General features: G+C 56.0%; 1 protein-coding gene across 2 annotated transcripts; it reads right to left on the minus strand.

Moving 5' to 3' along the window:
* Positions 1-311: 311 nt before the first annotated feature.
* CCN5 (cellular communication network factor 5) lies at positions 312-6015 on the minus strand. Of its 2 annotated transcripts, XM_038159302.1 has the most exons (5): positions 5800-6015; positions 3293-3509; positions 2410-2661; positions 2040-2233; positions 313-1547 (listed from the first exon to the last, which is right to left on the minus strand). In XM_038159302.1, the coding sequence occupies exons 1-5, from the start codon at positions 5857-5859 to the stop codon at positions 1524-1526; spliced, it is 747 nt and encodes a 248-aa protein (XP_038015230.1). In that variant the 5' UTR covers positions 5860-6015; the 3' UTR covers positions 313-1523. The 2 variants fall into 2 exon arrangements, with proteins under 2 accessions (XP_038015231.1, XP_038015230.1); XM_038159303.1 differs by lacking the exon at positions 2040-2233 and having other exon boundaries at positions 312-1547.
* Positions 6016-17446: the final 11431 nt, after the last annotated feature.

A 17446-nucleotide genomic window follows, 5' to 3' on the forward strand; every position in this document is an offset into this window, starting at 1 on the left:
CGTGGGCCTAGCAGTAGGAGGGATGAGCTACAGGGCAGTTTGGGCATTGATTTTTGGGAGCTCAGAGGCTGTTGCTGTGGCTGCAGACGCAGCAGCAGTGCAGGCAGTGCCATTCTGCCCTGCTCTCCTGCACATCCCAACACTGGAGACCTGGGCCCTGCTACGGCCAGGGCTGGTGCCATCAGCAGAGCTTATGGCTGGGTAAGAGTGAAGGATTTAACCCAAGATATAATAAATTATAATAATGTGTTCAGTGCTTTGATTCACTTTTTTTTTTTCTTTTTCCTTCTCTTACTCTAAGCAGCCTGAATTGAGGTGCCTCCAAGCTGCCCCACACTGCACCCACCGAGCTGGCCCTGAGCAGCATGGCTGGCCTCGCTCTCCACAGACAAGCTCCACACCTGGATGAGCACATCTTTATTTTTAGTTCCAGAAATACCCATCTGAGAAGTCCATCTGTCACCTGGACACATCACCCAAACCGCTGCTCCTTCCAGCCGCCCTTCCCGAGGCGGAACGCGCGTTCCCTCTGCACGTTTGTGCGAGGCCGTTAGAGGGCATTTGGGTTTCATCTTCCATCACCCACAAGGACTTTATACCGGGAGAAAGTACAGCCAGAGCAGCCGAGCAGCTCTCCTGCACGGCTGGAGCAGCTCCAGCCCATCGGGAGACGGCCCCGACTCATCTTTGAGATTTGTTTTCCCTTTTCCCTGCTTTTCCCTGGCCCCGGCTCGCGGGGAATGTGCTTGGATGGCAGGCGGGGAATGTCTGGTGCTGCGGAGGCTGAGCTGAGCTGTCTGAGCTCCTCGCTTGCCGAAGCCCTGCCAAACCACCAGCGCTTTGGAGGGGAGGAGGCCAGGCAGAGCGGGAAGGCTCGTGTTTATTCTGGAGGGACGAGGGGAAGGTGAGTTGGAGCTGCCATCAGGAGGACCCTGCCCATGCCCGGGAAGGCAGGGTGGGTACCACGGGCTGGCTGAGCTCCTGCATGGCTGAGCAGCTCAGCCTGGTGTGGCAGTGACTTGTGGGGTGCAGCTTGATGACCTGCTCCCTCCCCGGGGGGCCAGGACATGAACGTTCCCTCCAGGGATTTTGGCTTCCAGGTGCTGGAGATGGTCTCTCCTGAAGTCCCTGCAAAGCAGAGCTGCATGATGTGGCGGAGAAGCAGCATCGTCTCTTCAGAAGCCCCACTGGTCCAGGAAAGGAACAATTCCTGGTTTCTTGGGTGGGTTTATGCTTGGAGCAGGATTTCCCCATTTCCCATTCCATTCAGCCTAAGGAACTCAGAATGCTGCCCAGTAACCCTGCCTGGGGCAGCGGGGTGTACAGAGGAGGCAGGTGATGGGTGACACGGGGATCTTGTTCTCTGTTTCCAGCCTCCTTTGCAGCCAAAGTCCATCATTTCTTCTCTGTTTTCCCAGTGGAAACACCCTCCATCTTCACCGTAACCACAGGGCCATGGATTTGTGCCAGACTCTTTGCCGGGATGAGGCGTTGGCTCCAGGGTGAATCCGGGGCGGGCACAGCTACAAACGACCTCCTCTTCCCCTCTGGAAAGGCAGAATGCAGATCAGCGGGGACATGGAGAGGGGTGGTGGTGTGTCCCCCGCAGCTGGGGAGCATGTAGCATGGCAGGGCAGGAGGAAAGAAGCGGTCAGGAAGTGCCACCTGCCCACCAGAAAGGCAGATTAGCACTGTGTCCACACTGGGGTTGTGCCAGGCCAATACAGGCGTGGCAGAAGCTCCTCCCGGCTGTGCCCAGGGAGCCAGGCAGGAGCTGCAAACCCATCTCTGGCCATAGGGGCAGGCCGAGCTCACCTGTGTGGGATCCACAGTGCTCCTGGATTCAGACATCCAGAGACCCCACAATTCAGGTCTGCACCTGCCATCGGCTGTTTTCCGAGCAAAGTTTCAGGAGATGGCTCATGCGTCCCTGAGACACGGGCAGGGCTGATGGGGGGCCCACAGGTAAGTGTCGCTGGCACTTCCCTTTGTCAGTCTAGCGTGTGCCCGGGGGCAGCAGCTCCCCAGCCCTCACTCACCGCCGGGAGCGCCGCGGGCAGCGCCGGGCAGGGTCGGGCCGTGCAGAGCCGCCGCTGGGTCTCCAGCCGGCAGTAGCGGTTCTGGTTGGACACGCGGCTGGCAAAGCCCAGCCCGCAGGTGGCCGAGCAGGCGCTCCACTCCGTGCCCCACTGCGGGCAGGGGTACCGCAGCGCTGGGGACACTGCCCCGGGGGCTGCAAGACACGACATGGGGAAAGGGGGGTTGGAGGCACCCTGCGCTGCTGCAGGCATAGCCTGCGCGGCAGAAAAACCCCTGAGGTGTCTCCTGCTGATGCTTCACGGCCTGGGGTGAAGGGGCCACCCCCAGAGATGTGCGTGGGCCCCTCCCTGGAGCTGCCCTGCATCTCACCTGCCCTGGCATCCCGGGGGAGGTGCTGGTCCTGGGCTTCACAGATCCACTCCGGGCAGCACTTCCCTGGCATCTCCACGCGCCGGGGGAAGGGGCAGTCCGGGGTGGGCAGCCGCACATCCTCCTGGCACAGCGGGATGCAGTTGAAGCCCCCGTCCAAGCAATGGCACTGGATTTTGCAGCTGGGCTGGAAAACCTCCCCGTCTCGATAGAGCCGGCCGTTCACCTCGCAGCCCTCCTCATCGTCTTCAACTGCAAGGGACAGCCGGGGAGCCCGTTAGGGACAGAGGGACAGAGAGATGGGCATGGCAGGGGGCAGCGCTGCGGGTAACTGTGGGGCTGGACAAGGAGATTGAAGTGGGGGTTCCACAGAATTGGCCGAGCGGTGTGCCGGGCAGACGTGGGTGTGCAGCCGCGTGTTCATCACTCAGTCTCCTCCCCTTCCCTGCCTTCCCTCCTCATCTCTCTGCTTTTTCAAAGCAACAGCTCACAAGCTGTGAGAACCTCCCTGCCCTTTGGCTCTGACCCTGCCTTCAGGATTTCCAGGCTAGGAAAAGTTTCTCTGAGATTTCTCTGCAAGGCCCCCGGGCTCCAGCCTTGGCTGGGTGAGTGCAGCATCCCTGGGACCCCCCTGTCCATTCTCACTGAAACCACCCTGAATTCTCGGTCAGAAAGCAGCACAGGAGCTGGCAGGAGATGGGGCACAGCCCCACGGCCAAGCTGCCTGCATCATCCTCAGGAAAGCTGCTCTGCTAGCCTCAGCCTCTCCCCTGGCGGTGCTGCGGGATGCCGGTAGCCGTGTGAGGCCACGGCTGGAGCTGGGCTGAGGGCTGGGCTGGAGTGTGGGGGTGTCCCCGGGGAAAGTGGGCACCCCTGTGCTCACAGTTGCAGGTGCCTCCCGTCCCCGCAGATGCTGAGCTGTAGTCACAGACGAGGCCCTGGCTCTGGTCACAGACGTGCAGGAAGTCGCAGGGCTCTCCCAGGCGCCGAGCACAGACCTTGCAGCAGCCACAGCCATCCAGGACCAGGGGGGACCCGCGGGGGCAGCGGGGTGGCACCCAGGGGCAGTAGCATGGTGTCCGGCACAGCTGGGCACAAACCTGGGGAGGCAAAGCTGAATCCATACAGGTGTTTTTTGGCTAGCAGCTGCTTTGTCACTGGGACAGCCAGGTAACTTTGTCTCAACCATGGGGGCAGATTTTTGGTGGAGGGAAGCCTTTGGTGCGGGGAGGATCCAAATCCATGGGAATATCTCAAAGCATCCTGGAAAGCTACTGTCCCCTGTGAAGGGCACCTATGGAAAACCATGGAGAATCAAGGATGCTCAGAGGCTCAGCACTCTGAAAGATGGGGATTGTGATGAGCCACTGCTCTGAACACACAGGAGGATGGAGCTACAAGGTGAACATCCCAGGCAGTGGTGGTTATTTAATGAGGTCAGCAGCCCCAAACAGCCCAGGGGGAGAGAGGAAGGGAGGGAGATAATCCAGCCCACCTCCATGCCTGCCCCTAAGGCAGCAGGCTGTGCCCAGCCCAGGAGAGCAGCTTTGCAGGGACTGAATTCACGTGGGCAGTGCACAGCACCTCACTCCTTACAGTCTTGAGGGCTCTCATTCATGCCAAGAAACAGGACATTGCATCAGCAGTGGGGATCTGAAGCCAGCCGCTGCATTCCTCACTGGTCCAGCTGCATCCTCTGCTTGTCCCTGGCTGCAGCATCCTCACCTGGCCTGGCCCACTGGGCAAAGAGCCCGGAGACAGGCACCTTTTCAAGGCCTGGGAGCTGTTTTCCCTCGTGGCTAGACTGAGTAAGCACTTTGGCAGGGCTGTGCACTGCAGTCCTTTGCCTGCTCAGCCAATTGTCTGCCAGGGAGGTGCCCAGGGGAGTTCACCTGGGCAGGTGGATGTTTATACCCTTGGCTCATCCTGCTTGCACAACCACCCTGACCCCAACAGCTCTTTTGGGCAGCTCTTGGGCTCCCATCATGTCACACGTGACAGAGCTATTGCATATAGAGCCCGAAGCCACGAGAGCTGGCTCTGCAGTTTGGAAGTGAATCCTTTGCCTGTGCTGGCCTGACAGTGGTGTGAGCCCCCTGGCAGCCCTGCTGCTCAGCTCCATGCACATGCTGCTGGATGCAGGGCAGCACAGCAAAACGTTCATCCCTGCCCTGGTCCAGGTACTGGTGTGACTGCTGAGTCTGCCAGGAGAGCGATGGGCTCAGCCAGACCATGTAGGTTTTTACCATTTTTCTTTTTCTTTCAGTTTCTCCCAGTGGCATCAGGTCTGACAGGATGAGTCAGACAGAGAAGGTAGCTCCTGGTGCTCTATCTGCTCCCCATTTGCAGCTGTTCAGATGCTTTTCATGGGGCTGTAGGAGTGTCAGTGCCAATAACTGGAGTTAAAATATGGATTGGGATATCTGGGTCTTCTTCTAGTTCTGCCAGGGAGCAGCATTATTAATGTGACAGAGACTGAGGGACTGGCTGTGGTGGCCAGGTGTGGGCTGGCAGCACGATAGTGCTTGGTGATTCTCCAGGCACTCGAGAGCACCAGGGGCAAGAATCACTGCTCTGTTACAGCTTACCCAGGCAGCCAAGGGCATTTTTCATCTTTCAGGAGGTTGTTATTACAAATCAATGTTTTAGAAAGATTAGCCAAGCCATAAATCCATTTCCCCCTGCTCCTTGCAATTTACTTGTCTTTAGATGACAATGTGGCTTCTGTCAGAGATCTGAACTCTGGGAAAAGAGTCAAATAGGCACAGCATTGCCACGACATCCCTGCTTGGGGATTCAAGCAGCAATTAAATCTTGGAGCTGACATGCCCCGAATTTTTCAACATTCCTGTTCTTTGCACAGGCAAATATTTTCACACAGAGTCCAAGAGAAAAAAAAAATAATAAAACCTCTACAACAACCCAAATCCCATTGGAGGCACTGGCTTGGCGTGAGCATTCCAAGAAGTGGGGAGAGCTGAGTAATGCCAGCGCTGGTGCTCGTGGCTTGGCCCCTGCCTCGGGAGCCTGGGCGGGGATGGAGGAGCCTGGAGGAGCCTGGAGGAGCCGCTACCGCCCAGCTGCTGCTCGCTGGCTGGCGGGGAGCGAGCGCAGCCCAGCCCGGAGAGCGGCACGGGGCGCGCAGCGCAGTGCTGGCAGTCCTGTGCGCCCCAGGGACTCGGCGAGCCTCGGGCCCAGGAACGCTCGGACCCTGCTGCTTCATCCCAAGCACCCCTCCGAGCACAGCTCTGCCCCCTGCATCGGCACAGCCTGGCTGCCGGCCGGCGACAGCCACCGGGCTCACGGTGACACCCCAGTCCCTCCTGCTGCCCACCCTGCCAGAGCCGGGACTCCGCGGCTAAAGCTGCCCCCGTGCCCCAGCTCCCTTACCTTGGAGAGAACGCAGAGGAGCGAGAGGAAGAGGAGCTGCTTCTCCAGCTGGAGCCTCATGCTGCTCTCCCCTGTGCCACTTCAGCACATCACCCCCCAGGCAGTTTGGAGGCAGTGTTCGCAGGTTTTAAAGCCCAGAGTAGGTCCTGCTGGTGTTTATACTCTCCCTGCTCTGATGTCACTCACAGGCTCCAATATAAACATGAGTAGGTTTGGACAAGCCTCAAGATTTTCTTTTTTTTCCTTTCTTTCTTTTTTTTTTTTTTTCCAGCCCACATTCCAGCTGCCATTTCCACTCTTCTCAAGGTGAGAATATGCTGTCCACTGGGACAAGGAGTGAAGGGAAGGGATGCTGTGCTGTCCCTGGGGAGCAGGGGAGAGAGGCTGGGGAGCCAGGCTGGGGTGATCCAGCTCTCTTCCCCTAGCCTGGGAGGGAAGATTCATGCCCTATCCTTCTGATCAAAGCCTGCCCAGGCAGAGCTGGGACCTTCCTCCTGGGATTTGAAGGAATTGGCAGGACTGTCCCTGCTGCTGCCGTGGGACAATGCAGTGAGCAGGCAGCAACAGGGCATCCGCCCCTGTATTTAATGGTGCACCCAGTGCATGGCAGGCTGTGGAAGAGGGGTCACCCAAAGGAGCTGGGAATGGATTTGCCATGGTGGTGGTGCTGCTGCTGCCACATCATCCCCATCCTGAGATCCTGAGAGTGACTGTGCCACCTGCCACCTGGGGAGCCTGTGAGTTGGCTGGATGCACATCGAGTTGCATTGTCTTGGGTACCTGATGCAGAGAGGGCTGCTGTCTGACCCTGCTGATTTCAAGCCCTGTAAATGCAAACTCGGCCCCTGAAGTATTATGATCATCTAAATCAATTGTAAGAATTAGAAATCCAAGTTTGGGGATGAAAAGCAGGTGCTCAGCCTTTGCCTCCCAATGCTTTCTCAGTATGCCCTATGCAAACTTTTGTCCCCTGTGATTGAGGATGTGAGGCTGGCTCTTAGGATGACAAACCTAAGCACCTCAAGTCTTACACTAGACAGAGCCACTTCCCCATATTCCCATTTCCCAGATCTTATCACAATATATGAGATGACAATTTGTGAGCCCAGAGCTCAAAGGAGAGGCCTAAGGATGCAGGGTGTCCTGCAGCTCTCCCTGGCTCCTCTCCTGCACCCCTGCCCTTGCCTGCAGGATGTGTCTGGGGCCAGGACTGCTGCTCCTGTGCTGGCCGAGGGATGATCCTGGTGGCTGTGCACAGACACGATGAGAACTGCTGCTAGATGTCAGGTGTGTGATGGCCAACACACAGCAGGTGCTGGCTGCTGAAAGCAGAATGCCAAAACCACACAACTAAGGGTGATGCCCCCTCTGTCCCTCTGGCATTTCCCCCCTGTTTTGCTTTTGTGAAACAGGTTCTCAGTCACCTGAGCAGCAATCCTGAGCTCAGCTCCATGCTTTCCAGAGCCTGGAAGCCAGGCCATGGAGCAGGGTGGGCACAGCCCAGCAGGGAGGAGGGCAGGCTGAACTCTCACAATACCACCCCAAATCTCTGCTGTGCTTCATTAGCTGCAGTCAGGCTGTTAACGAGGCCGTGGCAGCTTGTGGGAGCACCAGGACACTTTCCAGAGGCTGCTGTCCCTTATGCAAGCAGCGGAGCCTCTGCTCTGTGTGTTGGAGCCCCAGCTCTGTGCATCACCCAGGCCATGCCTGGAGGTCAGGATCTGCTCTGGCAGCCCTGCCTGTGGCAGGGGAGGCAGGAGGAGGGCACATTGCTTTGAACTCACCGGCAGGGGGGTGGTTCAGGACCCACTGACAGGTGCTCACAAGCCAGAAGGTTTGATACCCAAAGCTGCAGACACCTCTCGAATTCCACTTTCTCCTCCACAGCTGGTGCCCTCCCCCTGGCTACAGCTCAGCCAAACATCCTGGGAGTGGCTTGGGAGAGCCAAAATACCAATCCAGCCTTGTGTTTATTAGGGATTCCTGATTAATGGCCACGAGTTCATTTCCCAGGTAGAAATCAGTGCTGGTAACAGAAATAAGAACCTCTCATTTCCCACACTGAGGCACCCTTGGAGCAGCTGACAGACCCGTGTGTGAGGTCTCAGGGGGCAGCAGGGCACCCCTGGGGGAGGCTGAGGCTCAGGGCAGCCCGGGGCAGCCAGCTGGACATTGAACCCTGTCACCTGATGTGTCCTGGCTACAGGGTCAGCTCCTTTCTCTACTCCTTCCTCAGCTCTGAGCAAGAGGGGACCTTGCTTCCCCCCACACCTGATGCCACTGAGATTTGGGTGTAGTGACATCACTGCAAGGGTTTGACATCACCAGGAAGCTATCAGAGCTCAGGCAGTGACAGAGAGCCTGGATCAAGCCTGAGTCAAGTCAACACCTCCAAGCCAAGCAGTCAGGTGGGGCCAAACCCAGCATCCCATGCCTGGCAAGCTGCCCACACTTCTGATGGCATTGGCAATCCTCACTGCTACCAGGCTGGGTTTTGGAGGTGCCCAGTAGAGCTGGCTGGAGGGGTGCCCACAAAGTCTCCCATGATCTGGGTTCCATGATTTTGAATTCCCAAAGAGGATTCTCCATGGATGGCTTGGGCTTTAGCTTCCCTTCTCCCAGCTCTGGGTCCCACATCCCCACCCAGGTCACCGTGCTGGCGCTGCAGGCAGAGCCTGGCACAGGAATTCAGCCCCTGCAACTGTTTTGATGTGCAAAGCTGCACCAGAACAGCACATTAGCAGTTCATTTTATAAATGCTGTTATAGCCCTTCCCCTCTGGAGCACGTAACCTGTAAGTGTTCTGTACCATACGTGTGATTTCAGAGCTAGTAATTAAGTCCATATGTCTACTCCACAGTTTCCATGGTATTATTGTCAGGTTTTTTGGGGGGGTTATAATTTTTTTTCCTTTTTTGTGGTCAGTTTGTGCAAGAAAATAGTTGATACAGGGATCTGAATACATCTCCTTTGAGTTAGCCGCTGGCAAGCTTTGCTGTTTCTATAGAAATGAAGGAACTGCCCCAGTGAATTTACATTTTAGAGAGCTGAGCTTTTCATGTGTTTGCTGTTCTAACGTGCCATCGTGAACAACACAGAAAAGCTCTCATTTGCACACCCTGCTCAGCTGAAATTGCATCCATCTGGGATGGATATTGAGCATATTCTCCCTTCTTGCCTTGCCTTTGCTGGAGACTCCCCTTCTTTACATCATGTGTTAAGCACCCTCCCTAGAGCTGGGGGAAGTCAGAGCAGGGTCTGTCCTGTCTGTCGTGCTCTGTGAGGCTGTCCTGGGTCCTGGCTGTGAAAATGTGGGGGAGCCCAGCTCCATGGCTTAGTGGGGAGAGCATTCCCTTTGCTCCTGGGCACTCCTGGCCCATATCCCCTCTGCACAGGAGCAGGGCTGCCCATGGAGGGTGGACAGCACTGGTGGAAAGCTGGACATACATCCAGCTTGGACAAACCAAGAGGCCTGAGCTGAAATGGAGATGCCTCAGGTCTCCTTTGGCTGTTGGACACTTTGGGGTGGCTGCTGGATGGTATTCATGAGACTTCTGGAAAACACCATGGCTTTGGGAAATTTTGAAATATCTCTGCTTTTGGCAAGATGGGAGAATTGTTTCCTACCCAGAATGAATCTGGCTCCGGTTTCAAACAGCCAGAGCAGAGAGAGGTGGTGATGGCTATTTCCACCCCTGTCTGGGCATTTTTATTCCCTCTGGTTCTCACACCTTAACTGGACAGCAGAGCCAGGCTGAGAGGACTGGCCACCCTGAGGGACCAGGGATGGGCCAGGCAGTCTTTTACCTTGAGGTCACTGCTTCCACCCCGGGCCTGGGATGCAGGGACTGAAAGAATTTACCAGCTGGTGCCTGGCCAAGTGACTTGTGAGAAAAGAATTCAGGGCTGCAGTCCAGGTTCTGATGGTCAGGCAACTGCCTCAGGAACCTTGGCTACAGCTGGGACCAGCTGAGCCCTCCAAGCTCCCAGCCACGGTGGCAAGGCCAGCAGGGCAGCAGCTGGGCACTGCCCCTGCCAAGGGAGAGACAGGAACCACGCCTGGCGGTGGGAGCACTGGATCCTTCACCATTTCCCGGGCGTTTTTAGGTAGGTTTCACTAAAAAGAAGCACTGCTAAATGGGGCTTGGGGCTGGTTCTGCTCTCAAAGTCTGACATTGCCAAGAGGAAGGAGCTGAGTGATTACACGAGGAGCAAATGGACTATCACAACCAAGAAAAGGCTCGGCTTAGCCAAAACTATAGTGAGAGCTCATCCTTCAGACTGAGGGGCTTCTCTTTAGCACAGAACAGCACAGCCTTGTACCAGCTGTTGTGAAGGGACAACAGAGAAAGATCAAACCCTGGGCAATACTTCTGTGAGATTTTTTTCCCCTGCAGTCCAGACAAGGGCAATTCATAATTGTCCCACTAAGTTAAACATTCAGATAACTCAAAGAATAAGACTTCTGTAAAACAAAGCTTGGAAACTTCAGCCAGATGAGGTTTTCCATTGTTATCTGGAGAACAGTGTCAGAAATCATCACATATTCAATATTGTAATCCTCTGGGAGTTCATTTTTTTTATTGAGTATCAAACATAATCAAACATCAACTTCTTTTAAAAATATCAGTAGAAGTTTTATCTTTCAGACAGGATATAATCCCCAGATCCTGACCTTGTATGGTTACTGACAGACCCTTTGTATTTTCCATGGAGCTGGATGGCTTGCTCATGTTTCCTGATCAAATTGCTCATTCTTTTGGCTATCTCTATTTTTCTCGTGTCTTCAGGCTAAAATAGACATTGTTTTTCCTTCAGTTCTTGTCTTGCTCGAGGGTGCTGCATGTTCTCACACAGCTGCCATGTCTCCTGCAGCATCAAAGGGGCTGCAAAGGGGGGCACCCACCAATGTGCAGGCAGTGGTGCTTGTAGGTGTCCCCAAACTCACCCTGTAATTGTGCCAGCTCTGCTTCAGGAGGGGTTTGGGGATGGCTGTGCTCCCTCCCAGCCCTGCTTTCTGTGCCCCTGGGAAGGCTTTCGAGGAGGCAAGGGCTGCAGGCATGAGGCAGCTGGTGCTGTGCCTGGGAGGTGTGTGGTGCTGGAGGAGCTTTGGTGACACAGGCTGTGCCTGTTCCCAAATGTCACAGCCCTTCACATCCCCAGGAGAAGCTCAGGATGCTGGTGAATCCAGGATTCTGGGACAGGGCAGTGCTGGGGAGGGGACAGTGACCTGGGGCAAAGACAGCCCTCCTCAGCCTGCACACCTCCAGGGGATGCTCTGCAAACCCCTGGCTGTGGCTGGGGCCTTCCCAAAGGCAGGGAAGAGGGCATTCCTCAGTGTCCTTGATGACTGGAAGGAGCCTGGCTCCTGCAGGGGCTTTCAGCATAAGCCTTGGGCACCTTGGGAAGCTGGGCTGGGGGGAACGGTGAGCTGCCAGTTCACCCTTCACACCCAGCACCTGAAAACCCCAAATGACTGGTCACCACCCAGCCAGCTGGCAGGGGGACCTGCTGCTTCCCCCCAGGACTCATGCCAAAGGATTTCCAGGTGAGTCCCACTTCCAAATTCCACCCCAGGGAACAAAGCAATGGCTGGGCTTGCTCTCCATCTTCTGAGCAAGACTGGAAGAGCTGAAGCAAGTGATGCCTCCATGTGCCAAGGAATCCCAGGCTCCCAGCCCTTCCCTATGCCCCCTCCTGATGCCAGAGACATCTGGAGACATTTCCCAAGCATGAACTTCACAGAAACCACCTCCTCTTGTCCCCTTCCCCAGCCAAATCAACAAAGACACGACTGAAACCTTTAGGGCGTGTGTGGGATCCAGCTGAGACAAACAAACCTCCGGGTCTCACTCTGGTTATGGAAGCAGCGATGTCGCCTGGAAACTATGTACCAGGGAGCAGAGAGCAGAGGGGAGAGCAGAGGAGCTGGGCAGCAGCTCAAACATGACTCAAAATCATGGGAAATTATTTCTGATTAATGTAATTACTTCGGCTCCAGCCCTGATCAATACGAGGAGCTAAAATGCTCATAAACCGGCCGAGAATGTGAACTATGCAGAATGATTTGTAAAAGGTGTTTGGCTGGGTGTTCTCTCCCTGCCTGTTGGGCTGGGTGACCTGGTGCTGTGGGAGGTGGGAGAGCAGTGATCTGCTCATTGCAAACTGGTGACCCCCAAATGAGAATCCCCCCCAAGGAACAGGGAGGGGACTGCCTCATCCAGGCCCTGAGCCCAAACAAAAGCAACCAGCCTGCTTGGCTGGCCTTCTTCCGTGCTCTGAGCACAAAGCAACAGCCAGGATTGGCCTTTTAGAGGCTTATGGTGCCCCCACAGTGTGGGGAGGTTCTGGTGGGCTGGCACCCAGCACAGCCCAGGCAGGGGCTCTGTGTGGGCACTGAGGAGACCTGCAGGAGCATGGGGACACAGCTGGAGAGGACAGTGTCCTCAGACCTCCTGCTGCGTCACTCTGCACGGGAGAGGTGCCTCCTGCCCAGGGGCAGGGCTGTGCCTGAGGGAGCTGCACCCACAGCAGCAGATCAGGAGGAGGAGCCTGGGACATCCCTGGAGATCAAGGCCAGGTTAGATGGGGCTTTGAGAAACTTTGACTGGTGAAAGATGTCCCTGGTCCTGGCAGGTGATTAGGAACTGGATGGTCTTCAAGAGCCCTTTCATCTCAAGCCATCTGTGAGTCAAAGATGCCCTGCAGCAGGTCTCCATGAATGGTGCCTGTGGCCATATGAAGGTGGTAGGAATATCCCCCTGTGAGAGCAAGCTGAGGCTGGGGAAAAGGTGCCCTGGGGCATGGGGGTCTCCCATGAACTGGTGGTTTCTCTGACATGGGGGGGAAGGGAAGAATGTCGTTACAATCTCATTTTTGTCCTGCTGTTCCCCAGGAAGATGGGCTGGGCTGGGCTGGGAATTGCAAGGCATTCCTCCTGTACTTTCAAATCAGAGTTTTGAGGAGAGAAATAGAGAGTGTTTGACTGTCTGCACCCGGTTACCCAAGGCTGGTGATGGCAGCCTGGCTATGGCTGGGCTTGTCTCAGGAGCTGCTCCCAGCCAGTTTAGAGTCAGCCAGAGCCCCAGAGGAGCATCTTACAAGGCAGCTCCTCTATGAACCAAGCTCCAGGAAGGAAAATGTAGCCTGGAACTGCTGTCACCAGGCAGCAATTGGAGTGTGGGGAGCAGTGTGTGTGTGGGGCAGCCAGGCTGCTCCTCTGCCCTCCCTACTGGCCCAGGCTGCAGAGAATGTTTGGAGGTGATTTTGCTGCTGTGTATGCTGTCCATGATACTTTTCCAACATTATCTCCATGTTCTTCCTGGGGCAGAGAGCTCCCTAGGCCCCATGGAGAAATGCTGGTCTGTGATTTTGCTGCAAACCACACGCAGCACAGCGTGGCTGGGGTTAGGAGAGCCCTTTCCCCAGCATTTGGCTGCCCTCTCTCCCCACTGCCAGAAGCTGACCGCATTCAAATCCCAGTTTTCCTCGCATTCCGTGCTCCTGCTGAGCTGTGGTCTGCCACCCGTGCATCCTGCTGGCCTGCTGCTCTGGGTCACCTGTGGCAGGATCAAACGCAAACCCTTGGCAAGCTGCAGTCCTCGAGTGCGAGGCGATGGGCCCAGGAGCAAAGGAAGATCCTCTGAGCTGTGCAGGAGAGGCCAAGCCAGCCTGGACAAGGGGACAAGGGACAAGTGCAGGGGCTCTTATTGGAAAAGCAATGCGACCCCAAATCTGGGAGAAATGATGCATCTGACTCCATTGATATCAGAAGGCTAATGAATTACTTTATTATACTACATTATTCTATTCTATATTACACTGCATCTAAACTGAAACTGCACAAGCACTCAATCAAATATCGTGACTGTCTCCTGACTGACAGGACACAGCTTGCAGAGACTGGTCAAGAAAACAAAGCACTCACACCAGAATCCAATTACCAATTCCCTTCAGGTAAACAATCTTCCACACTGTACTCCACTTGTGCACAACAAGAGGAGCAGCAATTGAGATAAGAATTGTTTTATCTTTCTCTGAGGTGCCTTGCTGTGATTCCCAGAAATATCCTTGGGAAGTTGTGCCTTGCTTTTCTCTGTGAAGAGAAATGTGGCCACAGGCTCTGTCTGCAGGGGACACCAGCCACTCCCTACATGCAGCCCCAGCTCTGAGATCTCACTTTGCTGCTGCCACGGTTCACCACAGACTCGTGGTGCAACTTCTGCAGAGCATTCCCTTCTCCAGCAGCTTGGTGCAGGGATGCTCTGCTCAGCCCAGGGTCCCTGCAGTGAAGCAGAGCTGTGCCTCCAGCCTTGGCTGCTGCATCCTCCCTCTGTAACCCGACCTTACAGCGCTGCTGTGCCCTGCCCTGCGTTACACCAAAGGTGCCACAGCCCACAGAGGGGCAGCTCGAAGGTCCTGCATTGTCACACAGCTTCTGCTTGGACCTGCACACATCCTCCACAGCCTGATTGTCCTCCTTGTCCCCATGCAGGACCACAGGCACCTGCTTAGAGCCAAATTTCGTCTCCCAGGACTTGTCTGCAGGGTGAGAGCCCAGCCTTGCTCCTCCTGCCTCTGAACCCTGGCCCCTGGAAACATCTGCAAGGAAATAGCTGAAGGTATTGAAAGGGGAGGCAGGAAACGCTCTGAATATTTTTTTTCCTAAATATAATGATACTAGTGTTGTTTGCAGTGCTAAAAATAGAAGTGAAGAGAACCTGCCTTTTTCCTGTTTGCTTTCAGCTCTCACTTTCCTGCCTGTCTCTGCATTCTGGGAATCTGCATGAAAATAAACCCAAGAAAGATCTCAGCAGTGTGCAAAGCAAAGCCAGATGAGTTTGGCCTTGGCTCCAGCTTCCCCAAGTGGGGCCATGCTCCTGTGTGGAGCACAGGGAGCCTCAGGCTGTGCCCTCCCCACCTCCAGCCCCCGGCCCTGCAGGCTCTGCCAGCTGCAGTGGGACCAGCCCTGACCCCGCTGCTGCAGACCTGGCCACTCTCACTGGGAGCATGGCCACCTGCTGCACCCTGTGTCCTGGCTCTGGTCACTCTCCCGGCTTTCCCAAGTGGATCAGTGGGCTCTGAGCAGGGCTGCTGCTCTTCCTCCCACGGCTGACAGAGCTGTGCTCCTGCCCCAGGCTGGATCTGCCAGGGTGCTACCACAGAAGCCCTGGGCAAAATCTCCCTGCTCCCACCTTTTCTGCTGGAGATATTTCTCCAGATGCCTGTGGCACATCCCTCCAGCATGCACTGCATGTACCCACTCCCAGGTCTCCCTCCCAGCCTCCTTCCACTGGGAGGATTTTCCTGCCAATCTCTCACCAGCTCATTACAGAGCAGTGGTCATCACTGAATTCAGAGGCTGATGGATTCAAATTCAGCTTTGAGCCAGTCCAGGATTCCCAGAACCTGCAGGATCAGGCGTGGGAGCCAAATCCCAGTCCTGAGCACAGCGAAGTGGGCACAGTTTCACAGTGTCTGAACAGCAACGTGCCTCTGATTTGGGAGGTGATACCACACCCCGGGTCAGCACGGCTGCCTGGTGGCTGCAGGTGCTCAGATAAAAAGCTCAGCTCTCATTTCTCAGCAGAGCAACCCAGGGAATGCGTGTCTTGGATGGAGGCTGCTGCCTGATTTATTACAGACTCAGCTCGAGGTGCCTCGGGAGAGTGAGGCCTGGCAGAGGATGAGAGGCAGGCGTGGGGAGGCTGGATTGCAGCACACAGAATGCTGGGCTCTAGTGAGGCTGCCTGGAATGCACCGGGAGCGGGAGGATGAATGAGCCCTCTGGCCTGGTTTACATTCCTCTGCCATCCCCAGTTTCTTTCTTGAGCTGGTGAATGGGGAGGGTGGGCAGCCTTGGGCTTTTGGTCTGTCTTGGAAATCCATGAGGCAGCCAAGCACTGGCTGGGAGTGCTGCTGGCACTGTCCTGGCCACATGAGCACGCTGGCAGTGCCAGAGGACCGGCTCCACCATGTCCAGGTGCAACATCCCTCCAAAGGCTGACTTCTGCAAGGAATGCTTTGTTCACAACGTGGCAGCTTACAGGGTTGACCTCAGGTTGTTCTTAGTTAGCTGGAAATCAGGTGTTTAAAATGTCACTGGGCTATTGTGAGTCACTGTCTGGGCCACTTTTGTGTCAGGAGCCAGTTCTTTTGCATGCCACTGTCACGTCTCTGCTTGAACCTGGCAGGATGTGATTTTCAAAACATCCAGAAGCTTCCCCATGTTTCCCTCCCCTCCAGTAGCTGCTTTCCTGGCCCTGGCATAATTCTGGCCCCTGGTAGTGCACACATTTTGCAGTTTTTCAGCTGCCTCTCCCAACCAGGCATGTCTGAAGCTGCCAGTGCCCAGTCTCTGCTGGCAGCGAGGGCTCAGGTTTTTCAGCAGTGTTGTGTCAGCAGTATCCCAAGGGACCATTCATTCACAGAGTGTGACAATGATGGGCTTCACTGGGGGTTTCCTGACTGTGCTTTTGGGGCCCACTTGAGCACCAAACCTGTGGTAGGACTGGGATTCTGACCCTACCTGGTGCAATCTGTCATGGTGTTAACTGGGGCTGAGCCAGAACTATTGACACAGGGTGGACACTGGGGACTGACAGCCCACCCCATGAGCTCCTGCCCTGCTTAATGCATCTGTCTGTCAGTCCCTCTGTAATGCACAGTGGGGTGATTGCCCTGGATTTACAGATGGGATCTCTACCACAGGGATTGCCCAGGTGTTCCTCTGGTCCTGCTGCTGGCCTGCAAGGTGTCCCACCAACCCCCCACACCTTCAGTGTGAGCTGGGAATGACACAAAGCCTTGGCATCCAAGGAGGAGAAAACAGCCCATGGGAAGGATTTAGCCATAACCTGTGTGTTCAGGTGCCCGGCTTCTTCACCTGGCCAGGCCGAGCAGACAAACTGAGGGTTCCCAGGGTGGAGGGCAGGGGACTGAGCCTGTGGTGGGGCAGGTGGTAGTGGCCCCCCAACCTTGGTTCCATAGCCCCAATCCTCCAGCCCCGGTCCCGCAGCCCTAATCCCTTACCCCCAATCCTTTATCCCTGACCCCTTATCCCTGGCCCCTTACCCCCGATTGCTTATGCCCAATCCCTTATCCCAAATCCCTCATCCCTGATCCCTTATCCCAAATCCCTTACCTCTGATCCCTTATCCCAATCCCTTACCCCCGGCCCCTTATCCCTAGTCCCTTATCCCCAACCCCTTATGCCCAATCTCTTATCCCCAATCCCTTATCCCTAATCCCTTACCCTGCTCCCTTATCCCCCATCCCTTACCCCCCATCCCTTATGCCCTGTCCCTTATCCCTGATCCCTTACCCCCAATCCCTTATCCCCCATCCCTTATCCCAATCCCTTATCCCGGATCCCTTATCCCCCATCCTTTACCCCCAATCCCGTATCCCGGTCCCGTATCCCAATCCCGTATCCCGGTCCCGTATCCCAATCCCGTATCCCGGTCCCGTATCCCGGTCCCGCATCCCCGGTCCCGCAGCGCGCGGGCTCTGCCTCCCTCTCGTGGCCGCGGTGCTGTGCTGGGCTGGCCGGGAGCTGCGGAATTCCCGCCTGGCCCGGGCTCCCCGTGCCCCTCGCTGGGCTCATCCCAGCCGGAGCCGGCGGTGCTGGAGGTGCGAGCGGGGCCAG

The sequence above is a fragment of the Motacilla alba genome, chromosome 20 (assembly GCF_015832195.1).
Source record: "Motacilla alba alba isolate MOTALB_02 chromosome 20, Motacilla_alba_V1.0_pri, whole genome shotgun sequence".
Lineage (NCBI taxonomy): Eukaryota > Metazoa > Chordata > Aves > Passeriformes > Motacillidae > Motacilla > Motacilla alba.